This window comes from Pteropus alecto, unplaced genomic scaffold (genome assembly GCF_000325575.1).
Source record: "Pteropus alecto unplaced genomic scaffold, ASM32557v1 scaffold98, whole genome shotgun sequence".
NCBI classification, from domain to species: domain Eukaryota; kingdom Metazoa; phylum Chordata; class Mammalia; order Chiroptera; family Pteropodidae; genus Pteropus; species Pteropus alecto.
Window position 1 is genome coordinate 706368 of NW_006443570.1, and position 26906 is coordinate 733273.

The following is a 26906-nucleotide window of genomic DNA, read 5'->3' on the forward strand; positions in this document are numbered from 1 at the left end:
AGCACCCTAGGCCCCGCTCACAGGCCCCTCCTACAGGTAAGAGCCAGAAGTGGACTTCAACTCATTGTCATCCATTCGTCTGCTATTCATTCGTTCATTTATTCATCCATTCATCCATCCATTTATCTCACATGTAGTAAGGGCCTACCATGTGCCAGGTACTTTGCTGGGGATACACAGATAAACCTAACCTAGCCCACACTCCTAGTGAACTCCCAGTCTAGCGGGGGAGACAGCTGTGCACTCAGATAAACAAGTCCGGAACAGCATGCTGATTACCACAACTAAGACAAGAACAGGGCTCTGAGGTAGGAGAGGAGAGCACCCCTAACTCTTACTCCTAGAGGGAACTCTTGAGTTGGATCATAATAGTGAGTAGGAGTTTGAGGGATGGAGTAAGGCAGTTATTGCAAGGCATAAAAGCATGATAAGAACACTGCTGTGTTCAGATATCAGAAGATCTGATATCTGAAGCTGGAGGGATAGGGGCTGGGGAAGTCATAGATCCTGAAACCAACTTGAGAGTTCAGGTTCCCCATCATCCTGACCCCAGAGCTTCCTCTCCTCTTGCTCTCTGCCTGCCCAGCAACAGGAGGGGGCTTCACCCAAGCTGTAGACTCTTGCTCCCTGAATTCACCCTGCATCCCTTCTCCCTATTTTGCCTTCAGGGACCAGGCCCAGCCAGGAAGTGGCCACTGAGGCTGAGGAGATGAAGGAAAAGATCTGCAGACTGAACCAGGAGGTAGGTTGGGGCTGGCTCCTCCCCTTCAACCTTGGGATCAGAGACATGCCTCATATTTCAGAGGGGGCATTTCAGGGTTTGGAGCCAGAGTCCTGAATTCAGATATTCACACTAGCTAGATGACCTTGGGCAAATCCCACAACTACTCTGAACTTTGATTTCCTCATCTAAAAATCGGGAAAATAATCCCCCATTCTTCCCAGAGTCATTGTGAGGAGGCAATGAGAGCTCACGAATGCCTGGCCCAGTCCCTGGAACGCTCTGAGTACTCACTGATCGCTTCTTCCCCTTCTTCCCAGCTGGCTCAGGTTGTCCAGCCTGGAAAGAAGGCCTCTCTTCTCGGCACCACTTAGCACACTCTCCTGCACAGAATGTCCCCTCCACCAAGTCACAATGCTCCAGGCCTTTCCCTTATCCCAGCCCTGGGAAATGAGTGCTAAGCAGATGTGCGGGGCAGAGGACAGGGAGGCTGAGAGGCCTTCAGCCTTGAGAGACTGAACTCCAGTCTCTGAATTCTGGTCAGGAAGAGCCCAGATCCTGTATGCTGAGACTGCCTAGTTCTCTTCCCCAGGGATCTCAGAGCTGTCGCCACAGTGCAGCCAGGCCCAGCCCTTGGGAGTTGGCCTTCCCTCATTCTGATAAACATCGGGGTTCCCAGGGGAGCACCTGGGCTTGGGCAGGCCCTGGAGCTGGGGGCGGGGCCAACCCCTGTTCAGCAAGACTGAGTACCCGTCCTGCTTCCTCTCACAGTTCTAGGCTAGGTTCCAGGTTCCCTGAATGTCTATCAGCACCTGGAGAACCTGGGCCTCACCCAGTTTGAAGTATCTGTGGTAGGGCCCCAAAATCTGCTTTTTTTACCAGCTTCTTAGTTGATTCTGTACTCTCTGAAATTTGAAAAACACTGAATAGACACTTGAACTTCTATGATAGGATCACCTGACAGTAAGGCTACGTCTGTCACTTCACAGCTAAGCAGCTTCTTTGAGCACATTTTTCTACATCTTGTAAAACTAGGGCGATGGGGAGAATGGCAATAGCTGCTGCTCAAATCCTTTTTGGAAAGAGGCTCCTGCCCTGCCTTCTCAGGGTGGCCATGAGCAGAGAGTGGTTGTGGAAGTTGTAGAGGGGAGGTGCGCTTAGGAGAGTGGCGATTTTTGTGGCACCTGGGAAAAAATTTGATGTCTTTTCAACAGATCTCCCGTCTCAACCAGGAAGTATCTCAGCTCAGCCAGGAGCTTCGACACATGATAGGACTGCTGCAGGCCCGGCTGGGTTCCCCAGGCCACCCAATAGTCTCGGCTTGGCCCTCAGCCCCTCCGTGCCCCCAGCTGAGGCCTCCGGGCATCTCTCCCTGTCCGTCTGGACCACCACCTAGCCTCCAGGATACTACTCTCGCTGAGGTCCACTGCCAAGCCAGTGTCGGGACAGCAGAGATGGGGGCTGTACCTCCCAACCTGAGACCCTCCATCTTGTCCCATTACCCTTTAGAGCCTGACCCTCTGGCACCCTCCCCAGTGCCAGAGGCCTCACCCGCATCTCCAGGCCTCATGAGGCACAACTTCCGGTCCAGGTCAGACACGTTCCACTGACCCTGGCCCCGGGCCCAGGCCTGTCTGGGGTGGGCATTGCCACCTGCCATCAGGGAACAGCTGGGCCCATGGCATCCTGCTTCGGGTCAGCAGCCACCAGCTGGTCTGGTTGGTGCTGGATTCTCAGGACTTTATCACAAAGCCTGGTTACTTCAGACCCTCTTTCCTTTTCCAAACCTTCCCCTATCTTCCTTCTCTGGGAGGGGAGCCACCTGAGGCTGTGGAACCCAACAGGCATGAGACAGACCGTGGTGGCCATTGGACTGGGCAGATGAGATGTCCTGCCTTCTCCCCAGGACCTGGAGTAAGGTAGAGATGAAGGAACGGAAGGGGATGGGGAAGGGCCCCAGATCCAGCCTGGGAAATGAAGACTAAGGCAAGACCATGTAGGATCTTTGTGTCTACAGCCAGAGGGATAGATTGCAGATTCCACTGCAGAGATACTGTCATGATATTGTGAGGTCTTTTGTCCCAGTCCCTGGGTGTCTGCTGGAGACCTTGAGAGCAATGTCACCTCAAGAGGGCTAGGTTTGAGATCCTGGCTGGCATTTGAGCAACCAAGACTTCTTAGGCTTCCCACTATCACCCCAGGCTGGAGGGGCTCACTGCATCCCACAGGCCACACAGAATACAAGCTGAGGACCCCCAGATGTGTATTCTTTGGCTCTCAGCATTTTTTTTTTCAAAATATGAATGAGTTGCCAACAAAAAAATCAAACGACTTTACATAAAAATCTAGATATTCCAGCTTCTCTAAAAAATGTTAGGACATCTGACAATCCTGAGCTAACATTCCATCTGGCAATAATCAGCTGGTGTTGGGTGGCCACCGTATTTCTCTCTTTCTCTCTTTCTCTCTTTCTTCCTTCCTTCCTTCCTTCCTTCTTTCCTTCCTTCCTTCCTCTCCCTGTCTCTTACTTATTTATTCAGGCAACGCAACTCTTGATTGACCTCACAGATTGCAAGGGCCTTGTCAGCTTACAATCCCTAATTTTTTTATTTTTAATGCCTATAGCACCTGGTCTTCCTAGGTGGTCTCCCATCCAAGTACTAACCAGGCCCGACCCTGCTTAGCTTCCGAGATCAGACGGGATTGGGCTTGTTCAGGGCGGCATGGCCATAGACCACTGTCCATTTTAGATGAGGCCTACATTCTTTACTTATTTGCAGTCCCCATGTTTCTTGACTGTCTTCTAACATCCAGCTAGCTTCCCTCATTTGAATTCTTTGTCTGGTCTCTGTGGGTTTGTGAGTTTGCAATCCTTGCCTTAGAATGTGCTGCCAGGTTCTTATGTCCCAGTGGGTACTTTTTGGGCCCAGCAATGTCTGTTTCTACCCCCTGGGTCTGGGCCTGTCAACATCTCTGTTTCTTTCTGCAGGCTTTCACTGAAGGTGGTCTCTTCTGCTGCCAGCAACTTGAAACAGTCCCAGCATCACTTTCTATCCCTCCCTTGCCCCCAGACCTCAGCCAAGCCTGTTCTCCCCCCTTCCAACTTGGTCTCACTCAGGGCCCTGACTTCTTATAAACTCACCCTGGTCTCCTGCTCTCCTTTACCACACAATAGCCTGTGCTCATTTTTGGATAGGAAATAAACTCTATTTTTGTAGTTGTTGGCTCTGGCTGTTTCTGAAGGTTGGTCTGAGAGCCCCAGGGCTTTGGAGGAGCCTACACTGCCATCACTCCCCCATCATACCCCCAGGGCCCTGTTGCTGTCTCTAGGAAAAGCAAAGACGCCAACCAATCCACTTGGCACCACATTCATGCCACCAGAGGCCCTGGGGATGAGGCAGAAACCTTAATGAGTCACTATGGGCCATTATACCCACTCCTCTCTCTAGCCCAGTCACAGCCAAATTCAGACACAATATGTGGGGGGACAGAATCCCGGCTCAGGCTCACCTTTACACCTGGAAAGGTGACCCATGGGAGTCTCCACCAATCCTGGATAATCAATCCTATACCTGTTTCAGGCCAGGTACAGCAGGGTCTAGGGGAAGAGCTTGTCAGCAGCCAAGAACCTGGTAGGAATCCCACTCCACTCCATCCTCTTTGCCCTCATAAGCCCTCTCTTCCCTCTTAGTTTTCAGTTCTCTGATGATCATTACAGGGGTGGGAGGTGAGTGTCATGAATGTTGTTAGAAAGAGGTCCCCTGGTGACCAGATGGAAATAGGTGTGGGCAGTTTTGTGGCAGGTTGTTCCAGACAGGTCAGTTCTCTAGCTCAGGCTCCAGAGTATGATTGGTGTTAGCTCGTGTCATAGGAACAATGCCTACAGCCATCTCTGGGGTGAGCTTTGATTCCATACAGGTTTTAAGTAGTGTCTCTGGGGGTGAGATGTAGAAGCAGAGGAGGTATGGTCTGTGTTGAGGGGTGGGTTAGGGGGTAGGCAGAAGCAAAAGTGGTCCTAATCCACACTGAAGGGAGCAGAAAAAATAGAACCAATCTTGATCTATATGGAGGGTGAGGTGGAGGCAAACAGAAGTCGTTCTAATCTGTATTTATGGATGGGGAGAGACAAGGCAGAAATGGTCCGGCTCTGTATCTGGCATCAGAGACAAGAGCTGATTCCAGCTGGGTGTCGGGGGAGGCAGAGGCAGAGGTGGTCCTGGTGTGTTTTGGGGTCGAGCCTAAGGAGGAGGGTCCTGGTTTATCGCTGGGCAGTGGCAGGAGTTCTCCCTTTGATCTCACTCAGTAGCCTCCAGAGAACCCTTCCTACAGCACTTCCATCACCTTCCCCATCATGGAAGGTCCCCAACAATGGGGCTCCCAGAGCTGACTTGGCCTGAAAGTGCAGACAGTGTCTTCTCTGGGGTAGCGAAAGCTCAAGACTAGTCCAGGCGGCCTCGTGTGCATATATTCATTCACACCATGTTTTTCCCTTCACAATTCTGCACACGCAGCCGTCTTCCCTCTTCCAACGCTCGGCCATCCGCTTTATCCTCTGGGTGCCTGGAATCCGCGGTGACGCTGTTGGCAGGTCGGGCCTTAAAAAGTTCCCGGCCGGGCTCCGCCTCGCCGGCAGCGGGCTCCACCCTACGCCCGAATCCCAGGAGGCCACCGAGTCCTCCCAGCGCTGCGAACTACAAGTCCCGCAGTCCCTCGCGCGCGCTCTCTCGCATCTCCCGCGCACCTGACAGGCATCGCTGGTGAGTTGGCCACGACTCCCTCCCATTGGTCTATCCACCCTGTCAGTCATCTGGAGTATTGAGGGGCGGGTCGGAGGTGGAGATCCGGATCCGGAGCGACTGAAAGGCGGAAGTGGAGGCCGGAGCCTGGGACACCGCCGGGGGTAGAGGAGTGGAGCCTGTCCGAGCCCCAGCCCCAAGTAACGCCGCCGCCCCGGAACCGCCGTGAGTGTCCCTGTCCCGGGACTCAGTGTCTTGCTCGCGTTGAAGTCTCTTCGGGGCAGCCCTTCCTCCCGCCCATCCCCGGCTTAGGGAGATACTGACCCCTCCCCCGACCCGTAGCCCCCTCTTAAGGAGCTCCTCAGGCGCCGGGCCAGAAGGGGAGCCCTTCTTTCCTTCTTTCACCTACCCTTCGTGAGCCTTGGGAAACCCTCATGGCTCTCCTCTGGCCTGTCCAGTCCAGTAGTGGGAGGCAGAGACCCTAAGTTCTGCTCCTAGAATTGGAGGAATCTTTGCCAGGTATGAAAGAGCCTGCCCCCATTATCTTTTAGAAGTGGCGAGGAGTGCTGTCTGTCGCCGTTTTCCTTCCACCTGCCCCACAAAAGCAATTGTTTCTCCAACGTTAAAGGAATTCTATGTCGATTTTCTGGAAGCGTGTACGGGGTGGGGTCCTGGATAAGACCATTACACACGCACACGCTCCCCAACTCCTTACTTCATCTCTTCCTTCAAGCCAGAGAGCAAACCAGGATCTCAGCAGAGTTTAAAGTCTGGGTCACTATTTAGGAATGAGCTGTCTTCTTGTCTTGCCCTCTCTGCCCCCAGCCCTGCCCTCTAGTTATGTTGTTCTCCAGTTGTGTTATCCTCTGAGTGTATCTCTCTTCTTGCCTCTGAAAAATTAGCTGAGGTTTGCTTAATCCTACTCCAGATAACAGATCGGGGTGGATCTGCACATTCATTATCTTCTCACTCTCCCCCCGCCACCTCACCCCCCATTGCTCCAGGCTCAGGGCCGTCCTCCCAGAGCATGTGAGCGGTTACCAGCCGCCTCAGAGGGACTGCACCTCCTGGGACTGCTGTCTGCTGGTCTTTAGGGAGGAAGAGAAAAACTAAAAATGAGGAGTCTGAAATTGAAGTGTCCTGAGCTTTTTCCTTCCCACCCCTAAACACACACACACACACACACACACACACACACCCACCCCTATACCCCTCCCTGATCAACAGGTACATGCCACTTCTAGCCCCAGGATCTAGCTGCAATCCCTTCTGGGCTTGGACAAATTGTAGATTATAGAAGAATAAATTAAGATCATAATGGCACTTCTGGGTTCTTAATGTGCTAATTTTTGTAGCCCAAAGAATTCCCATACCTGCCAGCCTTTCCAAGAGACATCCCGTACTGACATCTGATCCTTGTCTATTGCTTGGGACCTAGGTGTGTGAAATGGCTGCTGGCTAAGACCAAACTGGGAGGTTCTTTGTTATGTGGCCAAAGTACAGGCCAGAGACTGTACCTTAATGCGAGCAGCCTGACTCTTTGAGGCCGTGACTGACCCTAGCTATCTACAGTGGAGGAAGGGAGGGAAGGCCACGCAATCTTTGGGAATTTCTGTAGCTCCTCAGTGTTCTAGGCTATCTTTACTGCCCTTGGATGCTACTCACAAGTGCTAAAGTCTTTTTGCTTTGAGATCTTTCTGACAACTTCTGGACAGTGACCAGTGTCTGACTCCTCCAAACTTTTGAGCTAGACCTGGGATGCACTTATTTCATTTTTATTGGACAACAAAAAAAGACTTCCTTATTAGGATCAATAGATCACAAGCTGTTTATCTGTGTGGGGGCCTTTTGAGGGTCTTTGGAGACTTCTGTGGTCAACCTAGTTTCTCTAATCTGGTCAGCCTATGCCTCTGAGGGTCAGAGCCAGAGAGGCCTGACTGCTTACCAGCCATTGGTCTCTGACTAAACTTACCTCCTCAGTAGTAGACTGGTTTCTGGACCTCTTTGGGAGTCCCAGGATGAGGCTGGCCAGTCTTCCGAGGTAACCTTCTTTGTCTGGACATGCTGTCTCAGCTCTGATTCTGAAACAGGCTTTCGAAGGAGAAGCTCTCTTTTAGAGAGACAAGGAAAGCACCAGTGCTCCAGGTGGTTAGGCAGCCACTTCTGGCATCCACAGATCTCGAGATCTGGCATTGCTTGGCAGAAAGAGAGAGGGCTTTGTGTGGAACAGAAGCTCCTCCTCTCTGATGCCCTTACTCTCCTCTCTTGCCTCATAACTAGTGGGCCTTTTTCTGCCTTTATACTATAGAGGGGTGGTAACAAGTAATTTTTATAAATCATTTTCAAGTTACAAAGTTCTTTTCACACGTGTTCCTCACAAGAGTCATCGGAGACAGTGGGATTTGTACCTCCACTTTAGAGCTGATGCTGAAGGAATTTAAGTAGCTTGCCTTAGATCAGACAAAGTGGTAGAGCCAGGACTTGGGATTTGGGATTAGATGTTCTTCATCTTTCCTAATAGTGGGCTCCCCTTTAGTCTGTTTGTTAAAGGAATGAACATGCAAGGTGAGCAGGCAGTGGCCCAAGACCCGTTAGCGTTCCTCATCATTGGCACTCCTCCTCTGCTTCCGGTTTTCTCCGCCACCCTTTCCCCACCCTCCTTGCCTCTTTCTTGATCCCCTTTTCCTATTTCTCTGGGGACCATGAGAGTTTGCTGACATCTGCCTGCCATTAATTTCTTAGAAACGAGAAAAATTATTATGGCTAGAAAACGAAAGCAAAAGTGAGTGGACTCAGGGGTCCCTCTGGTCAAGATTAAGGGCATGGGGAACCAGTGGAGCTGGTCTCTGCTTACCCCTCTGATTCCTCTTTGGTGCTGCCTCCTGTTTGCAGCTGGGAAGAATGCGGCTCTCCACCAAGAGCTCCTTTCACTAGAATTTACACGGAAACAGAGCAAGGTCATAGTTTAAATTTAGCCCCATTAAGCAAGTACTTCTTAGAAAGAACCTTTTTCTGACCCTTGCCCTGTAAACAGAGAAGCAGTGTGATGGGGTGGAAGGCACGAGAGCTTTAGAGTAGCCAGACCTGAGGTGTCATCTGGACTCCCCCATTTACAGTTGCATGGCCTTGGGCTCGGTTACTTGACCTACCTGAGCCTCTGTTTCTTCCAGTTAAATGGGGATACAAAATATCTGCAGAATTAGAAACAAAGGGTAAAGGAGCTAGTCTAGTTCCTGGCACAGATAAATATTCACAAAATAACAATTTTGCGGATCCCTGGGGTTGTAAAGGTACATCATAATTCTTCTCTAGGATTCTGATTCAACATTTGTACCAAGAGTCTCTGTGATGTCTGGTGTGTTGCTGGATCATTTCGTATATTGTCTTGTTTCATAGATAGTGAACAGAATTTATATGGGTTGTAGTTCCATTTTCTAGAAGAGAATGCCAAGGCCATGGTTGTGCTTCTCCCTCGAGGGTTCTCAGACCCTGCTAGAGTCATATGCTGTGGATACTCAGAGACACAGACTAGGTGATGTCTTCGCCTCTTCTAGGCACTTCATTCAGTCTTTTTCAGTTTTAAGCATTTTCATATTAAAACAGTCCTAAATCTATTACAGATTGGAATGCAAAGTTTGCATGAATTTAAGCTAAAACAAGAAGCTTGAGGACAATATTTTGGTTGCAGCAGGGTGCTTTGGGTTCGATTCCCAAATTCCTGGGCTTTTGCCTTTTTTCTTTCCTAACTTGAGTCATGGGTACTTTTGTTGAGGCTACTTGAGAAGCACTGCTTCAGGTAGGATATGTAAACTGGGACGTCCCCCAAACCAGTGCCTTGAAGAGCCTTGGCAGAGGAGAATTGAAGTAGTTCTTAAGGTGTCCTCTGATTAATAATCTCATAAGAGATTAGTTTTCGGAGTACATATTCCTATATCCTGTATATGGGAACAATAGTACAAATAAAATCTAAACTTTTTGAGCTTTGTTTAATATGAGCCAGGCACTCTCCAGAGCCCTTCAGACATACTGACTCCTTTGATTCTCATAACAGCCCCGGGAGGAAGGTTCTCTGTTTAATCCCCATGTTATGGTGGAGAACTCTGCAGTAAGTGGCAGAGCAGAGGATGGAATCGAAAGTTTGTGCTTGAATCCTATGCAGGATTCACAGCCCCTCCTTGCCAGACCTCTGGACGGTGAGCTCTTCTCTTTGCCTGGAAGGATCTCCATCTCACCTTCCTGGGAGCTGCACCTCCCATCCTTTCAAAGCTCAGTTGGGATGTTGCTTCCTCTGTGAAGCCTTCTGTCCCTGCAGGTAGGCTGAGGGCTTTTCTCCCCCTTGTGCTTCCTCACATTGCTTCTTGTTTACTTCCTGTCTAGTGTGTGAGCTCTGTAGGGGCACCAATTATGTCCTGTTTTATCTGTGTGTCCAGTCCTACCAAAGTGCCCAGCATAGGAGCTCCTCCTGTGGTTGTTAAAGGGCAGACATTCACACCTGTCCCTGAAGCAAATGCCTGCCCATCCCCCTTAACACACACTTCCTAAGCTCATGCAGCTTGGATGTGGTGACCTGGGATTCACACTCATACCCACCGGATCCCAAAGCGTGGGCCGTTTCTTCAAACCGTCCTCTAGAAAGTTGCTCACAGATAGAAGAGCAAACAGACAGGTAAATAGGATGAACGTTACAGTATAGATGATAGAGGAGGTGGGCAGGAGGCAGGGACAGGTGCCAAACTAAATTCCAGAGCGTAGAGCTTTCCAAATCTCCATTTCCAGTGAAGAGTTTCACAGGAAAAGATGGGCAAGGCTTGGACCATCCTCAGTCCTTCTGACTAATTTCTACAGCATGTGAACCTGGTCACTGTGTTTCTGCAGCTGTGTGTGGTGAGGCAACAGCAACCCCAGGCCAGGACTTACATAGCAAGGGCCAGTGGAAGTGAATTTAACTCCAGCCTGTGGGTGCTACTTTGCACATCTGCACAAGCTCAGCTGGATCGGCAGTGGTGAGAGCAGCCTTCCCTTGTGTAACCCACAGGTATGGCCTTTAAATTCTGCCCTGTGCCTGCGGATTTGGATATTCTGCTCTCCTCAGGACTGTTGCTGAGGCTCCCACCAACCCACTTCCCTCTCATCCCTTAGCCCGGCTCTCTATAAAGTCAACTTGTCCTTACGAACCTGAGTTTGTGGAGTCCTTGGATCTCTTTTTGTCACAAGATGAGTCACTGGCTTGTTTTTTTTTTAAATAACCTTTTTATTTCAGAATAGTTGTAGAAAAATTGCAAAAGTAGTAGAGTTTCCTCATAAACCCCTGCACCCAGTTTCCACTGTTATTAACATCTTACATTAGTATTGTACATTCGTCAAAATTAATGAACCACTGTTGCTATATTATTAAAGTCCATACCTTATTCAGATTTCCTTTGTTTTTATCTAATATCCTTTATCTGTTTTAGGATCCCATCTAGGACACCACATTACTTTAGTTGTCATGTCTCCTTAGGCTTTTCTTGGCTGTGATAGTTTTTTAGACTTTCCTTGTTTTTCATAACCTTGACAGTTTTGAGGAATACTGATCAGGTATTTTATAGCATGTCCTTTATTTATTTATTTATTTGCTTACTTATTTATTTATTTGGCGAGGCAACCTTTGATTGACCTCACAGATTGCAAGGGCCTTGTCAGCTTACAATCCCTTATTTTTTATTTTTTATGCCTACAGCACCTGGTCTTCCTAGGTGGTCTCCCATCCACGTACTAACCAGGCCTGACCCTGCTTAGCTTCTGAGATCAGACAGGATCGGGCTTGTTGAGGGTAGCGTGGCTGTAGACTAGCAGGTCTTTCAGTTGGGATTCATCTGATGTTTTTCTCATCATTAGACTGGGGTTATAAGTGTTTGGTAAACACTTATAGGAAAGTGCCATTTTCATCACATCATATCAAGTGTAAATACAATCAACATGCCTTAGAACTGTGGCGGTCACCTGTGGTCACCTGGCTGAGGCGATGTTTGCAGGTTTGTCCAGCTGTCTCCCCTCCCTTCTTTTGCATTGTCCTCTTTGGAAGAGGAAGTCTCTATGTGTAGCCCGCCCTTGAGGAGTGGGGAGTTATGCTCCTCTCCTTGAGGGCAGAGTATCTACATGACTTATTTGGAATTCTTGTGCACAAGAGATTTGTTTAGTTCTCCCCCATTTGTTTATTCTGTTATTTATATCAGTACAGACTCATGGATATTTGTCTTGCATTTTGGTTTATAATCCAATACTACTCTATTTTATTGCTCAAATTGTTCTAGCTGTGGTCACTGGGAGGTCTTTCAGGTCCCTTTGATTTACCCCCATCATTGTGGGTTGTTTTTTAGTTTTTGGTTTTTTGAGCGCTCCTTACTTTGCAGGCACTATGAGATGCTCCAGGCTCACCTTGTGTATTTCCTGCCCCAGTCTTAGAATCAACTGTTTCTCCAAGGCTACTGCCTTTTTAGCAAACATTTCCTCTAGCCATGTTGATATGGAATTATGTGGCTGGGTTCAAGTTGTTTTTTTCTCTTGATGGTTAGCCACAGTCACTGGAGACTCCGGAGTCGGGAAAGATGGAGACGCACCTGGGAAATCCAGCGTGTGAGAACCCTGGAGTTGAACCCAATAGAAAGCTATTGCTTCTCTACTCACCCATTCATTCTTCTCATACCCCTGACTAATGCTTTGATCCAAAAATGGTCAGATTCGTTATTTACTCTGGAGTATCCTATCCAGTTGGGAGGATGAGGTAATAATTGTCCTCTCTTTCAGGCACTAGGTTCTCCAGCCAAACCTTCCAGGACTCAGTCTGGTAAGAGAGTCCATGTGGTCTGGACTGGCATTCTTTTGCCTCCATTCAAAAACAGACCTCCCCTTTGGGAGAGTTTGTGCAGGACTTATGGCTCTAGGCGGGCTCAGGGCAGGCTGTCACTTTGAGCTGTGATCCTGAATTATTGACTAGCTTAAATCCTTCTGTTGTACTGTCATCCCTCCGAAGATGTGTAACTTGAACCCTGCTGGAAACACTAACTTGGGATCTTAATAGGAGTTGGTTTACAAGCCTCTTGCCTTCTATTCATAGTTTCGTGTGTATCCCCTTCAGGTGACTCTGTCAGAAGCAACCCAGGCTTGGGGGTGGGGGTGACGTGGGTGGCCTCCTGAACCCTGGCTGCTTTCCTAGGCATCACATCGCTTTCTGAGTTGCTTAGATGGCTGTGGTGATTAATGATGCCAGTTTCCAAACATCTAGTATTTTCAGCCTGGTTTTTAAAAGGAACTCTGGTTTCTTTGTCAGCTGTCCTAGTCCTGTCCCCTCCCCCTCTCCACAACTGAACCACTTCTTCCCTTTCCTGAGAGAGGCTTTGAGATGGAAGGGAGGGCATTTGGGCTATAAGATGCTTTGTGTCGTGGGCTTTTTTTTTTTTTAAGGGGCTATGGTTTGCCCGGTTGAGGATTTCAACTTAGTGCTGATTTTTTTGAATGATGGTGGTCTTCTCCATTTTTGTGGCTTTGGAAACCAGTCTTGAGAGAATACAGGTTAGGGTTGTTAACAAGACACAGGACATCAGGCGTGAGCTGTCCTTTATCTAGGACACTGGTGAAAGTTGTTTAGTCTGTTTGGGCTGCTATATCAAAATCTCATAGACTGGGTGGCTTATAAGCAAAGAAATTTATTTCTCACAGTTTTGGAGGCTGGATGTCCAAGATCAGACAGAGTGCCAGCATGGTTGGAGTCTGATGAAGGCCCTCTTCCGGATTGCAGACTGCCAGCTTCTCACTGTGTCCTCACATGATGGAAAGGGCAAGGAAGCTCTCCGTAGCATCTTTTAAAAGGGCACTAATCCCAGTCATGAGGGTTCTGCCCTCATGGCCTAATCTCCCACAAACCCCACCTCCCAATACCATCACGTTGGGGATTAGGATTTCAACATGGATTTTGGAGGGACATAAACATTCACACTATACTAGTTATCTGATTCAGCATTCTCTCCAAATGAGGGGCACTGAAGAATGGAGTCCAGGGAAACTGGAAGCAAAAGGGTGCATGAATAGTATCTGAAGGTTTTGACTGAGGAATCCACTTCCTTCATAGGGATGTCGAGGGGCAGGGGATTCCCTGCCCTGAGAACATTGACTGAGTGCTTGCTCTGAGCCAGACCCTTTGCTAAGAGTCTCATATGCATCCTCTTCCCAACAGCTCTGGGAGATGGATATTAGTCTTTCCATTTCACATGTGAGGAAATGGGTTCAGCAGCACAACACAAGGTCAGCCTAGTAAGTGGTGGCTCCAGGAATTGAAGTTTGCTGACTCCACAGCACTTGTCCTCTTCACCCCTGTGCTGAAGGAACCTATCTGGGATAGTTAGGTGTCTTCTCTGCTGGGCTGTGGCTCTCTTTGGGGATCTGAGCCATCTGGCAGATGGATGTGTATTTAAGCCTTCAGCTGCCCCATTCACTTGCCAGACATAACCAGGCCTATATTGTAGGCTCAGTTCACCACATTTATGAGCACTGTGTGTCAGCGTGTCAAGTTTGATGTCATGTGCTGTTGAAGGAAACTCATAGTCCAGCCTTTGAGGATTTTGTTTTGTGACCCTTTTGTCTGCAGCAATGCCCTTAATTTCTCTCACTTTCTCACTCCCAGCCCTCAAGCCCCCAAGTTCTCCAACTTCTCACCACCTTCAACAGTCTTCTGAAAATTTAGGGCCATGAAAGTAGAAGTGTAATTAATTCATTGAAACTTTTTAGACCCATTCATTGCCTGATTTCTTCACCTGGCACCATTCTACATTTTGCTCAGCAAAAATTAAGACAAAAAGTCAGCCTAAAATATTCTTTGGCATCTAGGCTCCCGAGAGCAGCTGTTGCCCCTCATATCTCCCAGTGGGAACTTTGACCTTGTTTCTTGTTCATTGGGCAGCCTATGACCGCAGTGTATGTGGTCGCTGAGCAAGAGGAATTCAGTTTGCTGGTATCCCATACCAGATTCTCTTTGCTCTCCTCTCAAACATGACCTCTGTCCTCTGCTCCCTGTTGAGGAGATGAGGGCAAGACAAAGAGGGCAGCGAGTTAAATTGGCTTTCTTTTGATTTTTGTTCTTTGTGAACACAAGAAGGGTTTGTGAGAGGTGTCTGTTGCAGTTGTTGGTATGAATAGCTGGATGAACAGGTGCTGCTGATGACCCTGACCTTCAGCAGAAGTTCTTGGAGTCTTTCTGGGCCTGGGGCAGCAGCAGAAGTGGCACCTGTCCTGGTTGGTACTCCTGGCCCCTACAGAGACCCTCCCGAGGCAGAGGGGAAGAAAGGCCCTGCATTGATGAGATTCCAGTGAGAACTGTCTGTCCTAAGTAAATAGTAACTGCATGAGCAAAACAAATAGAGGGTAGTTGTGAGGCTTGTGGATCAGCAGAAATGCTGCCCAGCTTTCACATAACTTGTGCTCCATCCTGGGACCACCACGAGTGTAGACTGGGGCCAGGCAAGAACCTGTGCCTTGGCTGGCTCTCCTTAGCTTCCCAACCTGGCACTGGCAGGTGAAGAGCTGGCTGATGGGGGTGAGCAGTCATACAGCCTCAGTCCAGTGCTCACCATGCCCCTTAGCTGGATGTGTGTGTGGATTTGTGCTGCAGAAAGTGCCAGACTTCAAATTGAGCTTTTGCTTGAGGCTTCTTATAGAGCCGCCCTGGGTGGGGCCAGAGAATCTGCCACAGCCTTGCTGACTGGGCTGTGCTGAGTCGGAGGCCAGGCCCTCTTAAGGAGAATAATCTCTTGGGAATGTCATTGTTAGGGCCTAGGGCCCCTGGTGCCTCATAGAATCAGTAGTCAGGACAAGCCTTGCTGGTACAGCTTTAGGTCATCCCCTGTCTGGTTGGCCTTCCTTCCTAACCTGCCACTGAAATGCCTGGCTCCTCTGGTAGCCAGTGAATGAGAATCCTACAGCTGCCCATGAATCCTGGAGCCCTTCTGTGAACAGTATGGGCAGATCACACTGACCAAGCTGTGTCAGCAGCTACGTGGAGATGTCCCCCCCCTCCCCCGCCCCCGGCAGCCTTCCTCCCTGTGGGTGCAGGGAGAGAGGGAGCAGGGACTGGAGGTTTCCATCCTTGGCCTGAAGTTAGCGCTGACTCTGCTTCTCTCAGCCTCCCTAGGGAACCCATCTGTTGTCAAGAGCTGAGAAAGCAGCTTGGAGTTTAGAGAAGGATTTCTTGGTGTTCTCGCTGGGGCAGTGCTTCAGGAACTGGAGGTCTGTCCCTCAAGGGGCTCCCACCTAACCCAGCTTAGCATCCGTCCTGAATGACATAGCAGGCCTACCTGCACAAGGGATAGGGCTGCAGGAGCAGCTGTGCTCTGTCCTGCTGACTCCTGGCAGTGCTCCAGGTTCAGCCTGGACAGTATGGTAAAGGACCACTTGGTGATGTGTATGCAGGGCTGAGACCTCTTGGTGCCTCTGCACACTGGCCTCTTTTGCAGGTGTTTGTGGACTTGGTGGCCTCAGCTAGAGTTCTCTTAGATTCCATCGGGGCCTTGCTGTGTTGTGTAAGTCTAGGCACTCAGCCCTAGAAGAGTCTTACCATTGAAAGGGGAGTGAGATGAAACTGATCCCAGTTAAGAGATTTGGGTGGCTGGGGGCAAATTCAAGGTCCAGTCCCAGTGGTATGGGACTCACTCTGGGATGATGTACCTCCCTTCCCCCTGGAAAGCGGGGAGTCTTGCTGTGGCTGTGTAAAGGTAGCCCCCCCTTCCTCTCCTGATGCCATTTCCCCTAAGGCCCCTACTTACTAGTGGGATGAGGAGCCCTAGTCTTGGCCTGACAAACCGCATCAAAGTGCTTCTTAAATCTCAACCCGATTTCCAGGACAAAGCTTACTCTGTTATACTCTCCGAGGGAGGCACAAGTCCTTTGTGTAGCAATCCCGTAGTCCTGACCACGTGGGAGGACACCCCTCTCTTTTGTTCCGTCTCCCCCACTGCACCCCAAACCCCTTTTCCCTCTTAAGATATTCTCTGAACTGGTTGGAGAGTGTGGAGCATCACACCATCAACCTTCCTCCCCACTGAAAAGACATAAATATTGGCTTCTCTTCTTAGTACGATGATGCTTCAAACAGCTTTATAATTCTTTAGCCCAGTTAAGTGCAAACAGTAAATGTATCCTTAATATGTATGCAGCAGTCATATTTGTGCTGAATCCTATTATCTTGCCCCTGTTTGAGTATCTTTGTTTTCTTTCAGTCCTCTAATTCAGGCATCATCTTTTTATTGTCTTTATTATTCTGAGTTTTGTTATACTAAAGAGGAGGCAGAAAATATTTTATGTACAGAGGAGCTAGATTGGTGTCATATCATTTGTAAGCTTTAATTTCTCATTATATGTAAAATTCCATAGCAGAAACCTGTTTTACCTTTTTATTGACATGTAACTTACATATAGTAAGGTTTACAAATCTTAAGTGGACAACTGGACAGATTTTTACATTTGTATATATCCATGTATCTCCAAAATCAAGATATAGGAGTTTTCCATCCAGCAGTGTTTTCTTTTAACTTGATACAAACTAATTTTTCCATAGTTTCCATTTTTTATTAAAGTGTACTCAGAAGGTGGTAGCCCCCATTATTCCAAGTGGATTTTATGACATTGGTAATATTCTTGGGTTCTCTATCTCTGATGAGGGAGCTTTGCTGGCGTTATGAGTCCTGTGCTCAGGCTCTGCCACTATCTGGCTATGACCCTGGGCAGGTCACCTCACCTCACCTTCATCTCCTCCTCTGTAGTTTGGAAAAGGAGCATTAGGTCTTCAATGACCTTTTGAGCTTTAACAACCAATGAGCCAAAACTACTTAGCCTCTTAGTGTAATAAACCTGGCACTTGTTGGAAATTTACCTTCAGCCTAATACTGCGCTGTGTATGCCATGTGTTGTTTCATTGAACCTTTCCAATAACCTTATTATTTAATAAGGTTGTTAGTGTTAAATAATACCATTTTATAGATATGGGACTGAAGCTAACAGCGGTCACTTGTCTGACTTGGCCAAGGTCACTCAATTAAAATAAATGGTGGAGCCAGGCTTTAACCAAGCCTGGTTCAGTCTCTCAAGTCCTAACCTGCTAGTTGTGCTGGGAAGGGCGACTGGGTACACCTTTTGTAGCTCACAGCTTGTAGCTCTGCAACCAGCTAGAGGCCCAGGTAGTCCTGCTGTGAGTCTGCCCTTTGGTCCAGTGCACGGTGGTAGCTATTTTTCCCCTTCGATGAAGAGGTGTGTTCTTGAGTCCGAGTAAATCATCTCCCTGGCTGATCTGCATTTTTAAATGTCTTCTACCTTAGCCTTTGAAACTAGTTCCCTCTCTTTCTGTGTCCCTTTTTAGCTAACAAGTCTCTTCTGCTGTCCGCTTCTATTGCCCAACTCTTGTAGTGTTAAATTTTCAGGAATGCTTTTTTTCAGAGAGAACATAGCTGAAGAGTCACTGGCCAGAACCACCTCTAGAGGGGCCTGGGCAGGGTCACTTGGTTCTCACGGCACCCCCCAACTTCCTTTCTGGCTAAGTTGAGTGAGCCTTGAGTGAGTGAGTCTCCAGCCCAGCCTCTGGTCAACAGAATCTGATTGGTTTCCCTAATCAGCTCACTATCCAGGCTGTACTTAGATTGTCAACTAGAGGAAGTTGCTGAAGCAAACAGGAAGCGTGAGAGACACCCATCAGCTGGAATTGCTCACCGTTTTACCAGGAAGGACACAAAGTATGAAGTGGGTGACTTCATGGATTAGAGAAAAGGTGAAAATTTCCAATGGAGGCTAGGAGGAGGGGTGGCATTCTAGCAGCATCTGGTGGCTTGGAGAAGGCTTCAGTTGTTGAGTAAAGCCAGCAATCAGTTCATACCCCTGATCTGATCCGCCTGTATTGTCCACAGTGCTGATCTGGGGGTATCTTTCTGTCTCTCGCATTTCTCCCTCCTTCCTGTATCCGCTGTGGCTCTCGTGCTTACATCTGCTGCCTAGAATCACTTGGGGGAACTTATTTTGAAAATGTTGATTTCTGGACTCCACCTCTAGAGATACTAATTCAGTTAAGGTTATTTTCTCAAAACGCTCTGGGCGATTCTGATGAACAAAGTTTAAGACACACTGACCTGCAGTGTCCGGAGCAGAGGAACCCAGAGCAAGGAAGAGCAGTGTCCTGCTTTTTCTTTCTCTGTCTGCCATTGGCCCCAAAACTGTCTTGGCACATGCTCATTATGCCTGTTCACTGGGCCGGAGAGTTTAGGAGCTTGGATCCCTTCTGCCCTTTCATGTGCATTGTAGGAAAAGGCATAAGGTGTCCCCCACTTCTTGCATCTGCCTTCCTTTCCTGTGAAGATGCGAGATTAGGAATGGAGTTTATTCTCCATGGCCTCTGAATAAACCAGAGTTCTGATTTGGTGAGGGGAGCAGGTCATTGCAAAGAGTCTTTTGTCATGGGTCTGAAGCTCCACCCATTACAGCAGCTTCATGAAAATATCCAGGGGGAAGTTCATCTTACTTGTATTTTTCTTGGTGCTGAGGAGACTACTGAAGAGATTTTTTCCTTTTAATCTTTGGCCCATTCTATATCTTATAAGAAACTTTGACTACAACTTTAGCTCTTAAAAAGCATTTGATTTTTGTCTGAAAGGAGACATTTACTATGCCGTTTTTGGTTATAATTTCATCACCTGACTGCACCTGTGGATGATTCTTGCCACTGGTTCAGGCGGAAAGATTCTCACAGTGAGATTCCCTCCCTTAGGCAGTAGGCCAGCTCCGTGTGTGAATTCACCTTTTCCACCTGCCTGGGAGGGGATGGCATAAAGCTTCCTGGGACTCTGGCTGGGGCCGCCCGCATGTCTTAGACACCACCCCCTGTCTGGGTGTGCCCTTCATGGCAAAATCAGCTTCCTCTGTGCTTTATTATCTGGGAAGGTTCGCCACCTCTGTTCATGTGATAACCAAGTGGGGCCAGGAAAACCATGAGGCAGCAGGCCATAAAAAGTGCCGGGTGCGCCTGCTCAGGTGTCTGTGGAAGGCAGGACCAGCATCTAGGCAGAACATGTCACCAGCCAGTTTGTGCCAGGCAGAATATGGATAGCGCTTTAAAAAAAATACAGATCCCGGGCGCTCCTCCAAACCTTCATTGGAACCTCTGGGGGCTGGTGATTTTGACGTGCAGACAGAGTTGAGAACCACTGCATAAGAGTTATTGTCTCTCCTTCTGAGTTGTTAAAAAATCGCATTCTGTCTGGGCAGGTTTGGAAACCCACTGGTTTGACAGGGACAAGACCCAGATGTTACCTCTGTTTTTCTTGACTTGTAGGTGCTGTTTACTCATGCTGGTAGCCCACAGCTTTGGTTTTTTTCGGAATGGGGGACTTCATCTTCTGTTCCTCTCTCCCCACTCTTTCATAACTCCTCTAGTGCCCCAGCCACACTCTGTTGCCTGGCTAAGATTCTGTGTCATGTGGATTCATGGCAGTAACCAACTTGTAATTCCATTGTGGTTTTCCTCTGTCGCTGTCACCCTGCCTGGCCCTGGGTGGCTCCTCCCACTGTTGAGAATACTCAGGGACTGCAGGATCACTGTGACTGTCTGCCAGGGCGAGACCTTGCTGGGCCAGCAAAGCTGCTGCCACAAAAAGAGTCTTATGCACTCAGCAACCCCAAACCAAACATGGTGTGGACATTGCTGCCATCTTTCTTCTACAGCAGGGAGAATGGCAAGGAGACAAATGAGCATGTAGACAACCTGAGTTTACTCAGTCAGGCTCTGTCACCTGTATGCTGGGCGGCCTTGAGCAGGGCATTTAATACCTGAACATTAGACTATTCATCTGAAATAGCCTTTGTTTTAAAGCTTAAAGGAGAAAATGGTTATGCAATTGCTCAGTAAGTGTTAGCTGTCTGAAAATTTTTTCATTTGGTAAGCACCCTTTGAATTCCCAGTATGTAGACAGGCATTGTGAAGAAGGCATTCAAAGAAGCCAGAATCATAGACCTTGTTTCAAGGGCCATAGAATTTTGCAAAATTATTGATGGGGGTAAAAGAGAACGCATCTTAAACTACAAAATATTTCAAAACTGGCTTTTCTTGTCACTAACTGAGATCCTCGCCCCTCACATACTTCCTTCCTTGTACTCTTGGAAGAAGAGGTGGCCCCATTTCAAACCTCTTTTCCTTTGGTGCTGTCCAGAAAGGAAACTCTTGTTCCTGGTTAGTGAATCATTCTTCCTGAAGCTCACTTTTTAAATGCCTTGCTGGGAGAACTTGGATGTGAAAAATGATTCGAGGTGGCACAAAGCATGCCCTTTGCTGTCAGCTTCTTGCACAAGTGTCAACCACTGGTTCCCACAAGCATCTCCCTCTTCATTTGCCACCCATCCTATGACTATAAGAGAATATACTCCCCTTGCTCAGAAGGCAGGTCAGGGCCATTTTTGGCATCCTGTTCCAAAGACCCCTCCTGCTTAGACTCCATTACGCAAAGCACAGTCTAATCAAAATCTTTTCTTTCCAACTTGAGTTCAAACTCTGTACAGAGTGTTTAGGGCATGATACCCACTTATAGCACTTGTTTGTAAAATATTCTATATATGTCCTGATATCTTTTAGTATAAATCTTCTAGACAGCCTTCTTGAAATAGACTCTTCATCCTTCTTTGCAGTTCCAAAACTTAAAAAAAAACGACGTGTGCCTCCTAAGCTATCACTAACCAAGTGACTAAGATGTCAGTCAGTGCTGGAACACCAGCTACTGGGGTGCAGGTCTTGGTGTCCCATGTTTGTCTCCGCCCTCCCACACCTCCCCTTGTTCTTCCTCTGCGTCACCCTCTGCCTCTGCCAATAGAGAATGGAACTGAGGTCTCTATTTAAAAGGGAAATTTGGCAGCCATTCCGACTGCCAGCAGAGCTTTGGCATTGGTGTGTGTTTGATTTTGTGTGTGTTTTGTTTTTTAATGTGTGTGAGACTTCTGGCCCATAAAAATGAGAGAACTGTGGGGAGGAGTCTTAGGATAAGGCTTTGATTCCAGTGCACGGTCCAGCCTCAGGCTGAAAAAGTCAGTCCTTCTGGAGATGGCAGGACACAATGGCCATTTTGATAACAACTTGCACAGGCCTGGTCCCTGAGTGCCCATGAGATTAGCCAAGCACCTTGTCTGAGGAGCTTTCTCCCAGGATTCCCTGTGCCCTCGTCAGCCTCACCACCCGCTCTGGCTTTGCATAGAGGCGGGCTGTGATCTTAGCTACCAGACTGCAAATTCATTGTTTGTTGACCTAGATCCTAATGTTTTCCTGGGCGATTTTTTTGGTACTCCGAGAAGCCTGTTGACTTCATTGTCACCAGGCTGGCAAATGCCCATTTCTCTCTTGTATGCGTTTTTATGTGAATGTACATATTTGGGATTGGGAAATCAGTGTGTTTGCTCAGATGCACAAGCCTAAATTGGGAGACCACTTTTCTCTTTACTGCTCAGATGGTTGTATAGCAAATATATTTATGGTACAGCCTAGTAAGAGCTTTTCTCCTAACTTTTTGGGAGTGGAGGACAGGGAGTTGGGGTGAGGGGAGGTGGTCAGCCAGGTCTTTGGCGGGGGACAGAGGGAGAGCCCTGTGATTTAAGGAGGGCTCACTGTGTGATAGTCTCTGGGCTAACCTAGTACTTCTGATTTCTCCTTTACAGTTGGAGGCCCCCTCTCCACTAAGTGCCTCTCTGCATAGCACCGGCCCCTGCCCCCACGCTCACTGGTACCACTACAGCGGGACGGGCCATGGCGGGTCGGGGAGGTGCAGCGCGACCCAACGGACCAGCCGCTGGGAACAAGATCTGTCAGTTTAAGCTGGTCCTACTGGGGGAGTCCGCAGTGGGCAAATCCAGCCTCGTCCTCCGCTTTGTCAAGGGACAATTCCATGAGTACCAGGAGAGCACAATTGGAGGTGAGAGGGCACAAGGGAGCGGGGGTGGCCTCGCGGAGGCCAAAGAAAGACCTTGGCATTGAGGAGAAGGGAGCTGCCTGCCCAGAGAGACTAAAACTCCTGGGGCAGCAGAACCTCTCCTCATCTGGGTCTTGGAATTAAATCCAGCAGCTGGTCTCCAAGCTAGAGTTCCAAGAATTAGCTGGGAGTCAAACAAAGCTGGCTTCCTCTCTCGGTTCTGCCTCTTAATTATTTGTGTCACCTTGGTGAAGACCCTTCCACTAACAGAGCCTCTGCGAAGAGAGAGTCTGGGTCAAGATGTCTGCGGGTCCTTCTTACTGTGCCAAGCAGTGCATCTGCCTTGGCCTCCCACTTTCCAAAATGGGGAAATGGCCTGATGAGTGGGCTGGCATTTCTGAAACTGGCTTTTACTCTTTCTTAGGCTCCAAGCCTGTCGTTGATTCCCCAGATTCATTTGGGATCTGAGGGTCTGGACTCAGCCCCCTGCCTCAGTAGCCAGTACAAACCTCAAGGGGCCAGGGCCGACCTTGGGCTTGCGCTATCCTTTCTCTATCTTCTTGGTTGGTAGGAGGTTTCTAGGCAGCTGGAAACGAATGGGCCGTGTCAGCAGTCTTCTGCTGCCTCCTCAGCACTCGAGCCTGGAGCCAGAGAGAGGGAAGTGAGGCAGAGCCCCGTGTCCTCAGGGAGGTCGGGGGAAGGCAGACAGGAGAGACTTTTGAAAACAGAGCTCTCTGGGATCCTCTGCTGCTGGGTCCCAGGACAAAGGGGCCTCGCACCTGCCAGTCTCAGCTCTGGGACTCCCCCTTCGAAGCATTTATACAAGTGCCGCATGTTCCTCTGCCTCCTCAGGCCAAAGATAGGGTCAGTGTGTTCCCTGAAGGTCAAGCCACAGGGTGGCCAATCAGGAATGGGTTGAGGTCAGAGCTGGGGGTGGTGGCTAGCTAGCGTGCCTGGAGGTGGCAGGGGTGGTTAGGAAGCTGGCCACCCAGCCTCTGCCTGGCAGTGGAACAGCCTGTACTTTCAGGCATCCCCAGCATAGCTAAATATGTGAGAATGTCCTCAGGAAACAGAAGGCCAGTGACACCCCTGGCCTGGAGCAAACTGAGGGACTTGGAAGGTTTCCAGCTGGGCTGTTCTGAGGCGGGTAGGTGGAAGAAGTGGGTGGCTGGGCCCAGGCCCACCCTTCTGAGCCTAGAGTCAGATTTCCTTGGGCTTTCCTTCTCCTGCCCCTTGCCACATTTTTCAAAGAGTGCTCCTGAAATGGCCCAAGTGCAAGCAGGCTTCCCTTCTCCTGCCTTTGCTGAGCGTAGGTCTGTAAAGTCTGTGCATTCCGCAGCCCCCTCGACATGTATACAGAGAAATACAAATTCTGCCTGCCTTGCTCAGGCGTGCTTTGACTGCCACATCAGGGGCTTTTCTGTGCCTATCTCAGCAGAAGGCTTCTGAGTACCAGAGCCCGGACGCAGCAGTGGAGATGGGTGGGCATGGCTGCTCGAGCTCCTTCTTACCTGGTACCATCACCTTTCCTCTCACAGCGGCCTTCCTCACACAGACGGTCTGCTTGGACGACACAACAGTCAAGTTTGAGATCTGGGACACAGCGGGACAGGAGCGGTATCACAGCCTGGCCCCCATGTACTACCGGGGGGCCCAAGCTGCCATCGTGGTCTATGACATCACCAACACAGTAAAGACTTCCCCTTACTTCTCAACCCTTGTTCCTGGATGGGGTGTGGGCAGATTTCCTCTGTTATTTGTGGGTATCTCACCGGAATCTTCAGGGTAGTGACATCTTAGACACCTTGGCTCTGCCAGTGCGAGCTTCTCTAGTGAGTGGCCTTGGGACGAATGCCTCCTCTGTCCCTTTGACATTCTGGCCCTGTCTCCCTAGGATACGTTTGCACGGGCCAAGAACTGGGTGAAGGAGTTACAGAGGCAGGCCAGCCCCAACATCGTCATCGCACTCGCGGGTAACAAGGCGGACCTGGCCAGCAAGAGAGCCGTGGAATTCCAGGTTGGGGGGATGGACAGGATTTGGGGACTTGGGGGAGGAATAAGCCAGCTCCACTTGGATTTCCCCAGGCTGCTTGGGCTTCAGGTAGGGCCACATTGGGAGGCAGCAGGGGCGCTTTATCTGCCGTCCTCTGTGACTCAAGCATGGGCAGAAAGGACGGAATTGTCTGCCTCTCCTTGTTCGTTGTCAGTAAGGGTGTATGTGCGTATGGATAGCTGAAGCTTTTGCTTATTTTTTCTGTAAACTGACTTTTAAATGAAACTTACTGAAAAAGAAATATTTTTTTATGTAATACTTTATACTTTTATGTTAAACTTAAACAGTGCAAGAAGGTATATAGAATGAAGTTTAATTCTCTAACCCTTGAAACTCAACCTCCCTTCCCCCAAGGTCCTCAGTTTCTCATCTTCCAGAAATATGCACATGTGTATGAATCCCTTTATTTACATAGATCGGAGTGTGTTCTACACACTGTATATTTATTTTTTTTTTACCGGTCCCTAACTGATGGGCTTCTGAGTTGTTTGTAATAGCAAAAGACTGGAAACAGTGCTGTGGTCCATATGCACATACTTCTGTGCTTTTGTTCAAATGTGCTACTGTATTTGTAGGATAACTTTCTAGAAGTATTTTCTAGTCTAGTGATTCTGAAAAGCAAGAAGGCAAAATGGACATAGGGAAACCTGAGTAGAACATCTGCTGATGTTCGTGAGCTGAGAGGTGCTGTACCTGAAGTGGGGATCAGGGGTGATGGGGCAGATGTCTCAGGGGAACCCAGAACTGGAGAGCTACAGGCCTGAAAACCCCTGCAGTGTCTCTGTTGTATATAAGGCACTGTAATCAGGGAAGATTTTTTATCCTGGGCCCCAGCCCCTGCCAACTGTCAACATTTCCCTCCCACCCACTTTCTCACCTCTGTCCAAATCAGGAAGCACAAGCCTATGCAGACGACAACAGTTTGCTGTTCATGGAAACATCAGCAAAGACTGCAATGAACGTGAATGAAATTTTCATGGCAATAGGTAAGCTGCCCCTCCTCCCCTCCCCATATCAGGGCATAGCACTTGCCTGCTATTCTGTAGGTTTGCGGAGTACCTTCACCAACAAATCTTTTACCATTTTTAATATTCTGATAAAATCATTTTCTTCATCTGACTCCCATATTTGTAGCTATTTCACTTCAGAAGTTTCTAAAGCCTGGGCCAAAGTCTCAACATTTTACTTCCTGACCTTTCAGCCTGCCACCCACCTAAAACTGTGTTATCACCATCCTACCCACTTCTTAGAATTTTTTTAGCCCATTTGGCTCTGGAGTCATCCTGCCTAGGTTCGAGTCCTAGCTTTACCACTTATTAACTCTAGTCCTGGGGAAGCTACTTAACCTCTCTTTGCCTGTTTTTCTGAAACACTCAGAATGCACCTGGCACATAGAAGCGAAGCCCTCGGTACGTTCGTTATTAGTGATTAGGTGGTGAAGGCCAGATTCTCCTCAAGTGGAATTGGGAGACAGTACTGGGGTACCCCACAAACACATTTTTCCCTCCTCTCCCAAACAGCTAAGAAGCTCCCCAAGAATGAGCCCCAGAATGCAGCTGGTGCTCCAGGCCGGAACCGAGGTGTGGACCTCCAAGAGAATAACCCAGCCAGCCGGAGCCAGTGCTGCAGCAACTGAGCCCCCCTTGCCTGCCCACTGCCCCCACTTCCTCCGCCTGAACGACCCGACTGGAATCCACTCTAACCAATCGCACTTAATGACTCGGGCCACCACTGGGGGGGCAGGGGGAGGGGTCCACCATGATTTCTCCGTATAATTTTGATCATAGGCCGGAGTGAGTTATTCCACCTGCACCTTTCTGTACAAATACTAATTCAACTTTAAGTCTTAAGTCACTTTTTTAATATATATGATCTGCTCTTCCCACTTCATGCCCTTTCTACTGCTCTCCCACTCTCCCTTTGCTGGTAGTAGCCATGGGCCCCTGTTCCCTCCACCCTTGTACATGGGGAGGCAGGGCTTGGAGTAGTTTCCCTCTTTCCTCTTGCTGATGAGCATATTCAGCAAGAGCATTCGTATCCTTACCGTGCTTGGAGTGGGCTTGGTTCTGGGAGGTGGGACAGGCCCTAGGGGCTAGTGAAGGGAGAGGCAGTTCTTCCCTCAGCTGGCTGGCATCAGGCTGCAGCCCTCCCTCCCCCCCCCAACTCACAGCTGGGAGAGAAACCATAGCATTACCACAGCATTATTGTGACAGCCACAAACCCATTGCCTACAACCCAACCCGCCCCCCTGGTCCTTAGTCACCCCAACCTCTGGCTCTGAGCCCTATTTTGACCAAATCACGATGATGAGTATTTGGGGATGGGTGGGTAAGGGGGGGAGTGGGAGGGGATGGAACCAACTTTTCTGTATTTTGTATTGTATGTTTTCTTCAACATGTAACCAATCAGTATCTTGTCAATATAGTCAGCCGATCAATCGA

At 48.9% G+C, this 26906-nt stretch overlaps 2 protein-coding genes, 1 non-coding gene and 1 pseudogene across 3 annotated transcripts in view; 2 read left to right on the forward strand and 2 right to left on the reverse strand.

Annotated features, from left to right (window-relative positions):
* Positions 1–2331, forward strand: part of KCNH4 (potassium voltage-gated channel subfamily H member 4) — a 16198-nt gene extending 13867 nt beyond the window's left edge. The window contains exons 14-16 of the mRNA XM_025041748.1: positions 1–36; positions 669–742; positions 1936–2331. The exon at positions 1–36 is cut by the window's left edge and continues 134 nt beyond it. Coding sequence (XP_024897516.1) covers positions 1–36; positions 669–742; positions 1936–2331 — 506 coding nt within the window. The remainder of the gene's footprint in view (positions 37–668; positions 743–1935) is intronic.
* Positions 2332–3337: 1006 nt separating this feature from the next.
* LOC112473235 lies at positions 3338–3456 on the reverse strand. Its single transcript, XR_003043978.1, has one exon. It is a non-coding gene; the product is annotated as a 5S ribosomal RNA (ribosomal RNA).
* A 2079-nt stretch (positions 3457–5535) lies between these two features.
* Positions 5536–26906, forward strand: RAB5C (RAB5C, member RAS oncogene family). The gene is made up of 6 exons (XM_006924609.2): positions 5536–5682; positions 22162–22415; positions 23951–24102; positions 24307–24429; positions 25358–25451; positions 25986–26906. The coding sequence occupies exons 2-6, from the start codon at positions 22250–22252 to the stop codon at positions 26099–26101; spliced, it is 651 nt and encodes a 216-aa protein (XP_006924671.1). The 5' UTR covers positions 5536–5682; positions 22162–22249; the 3' UTR covers positions 26102–26906.
* LOC112473277 lies at positions 11168–11286 on the reverse strand (annotated as a pseudogene).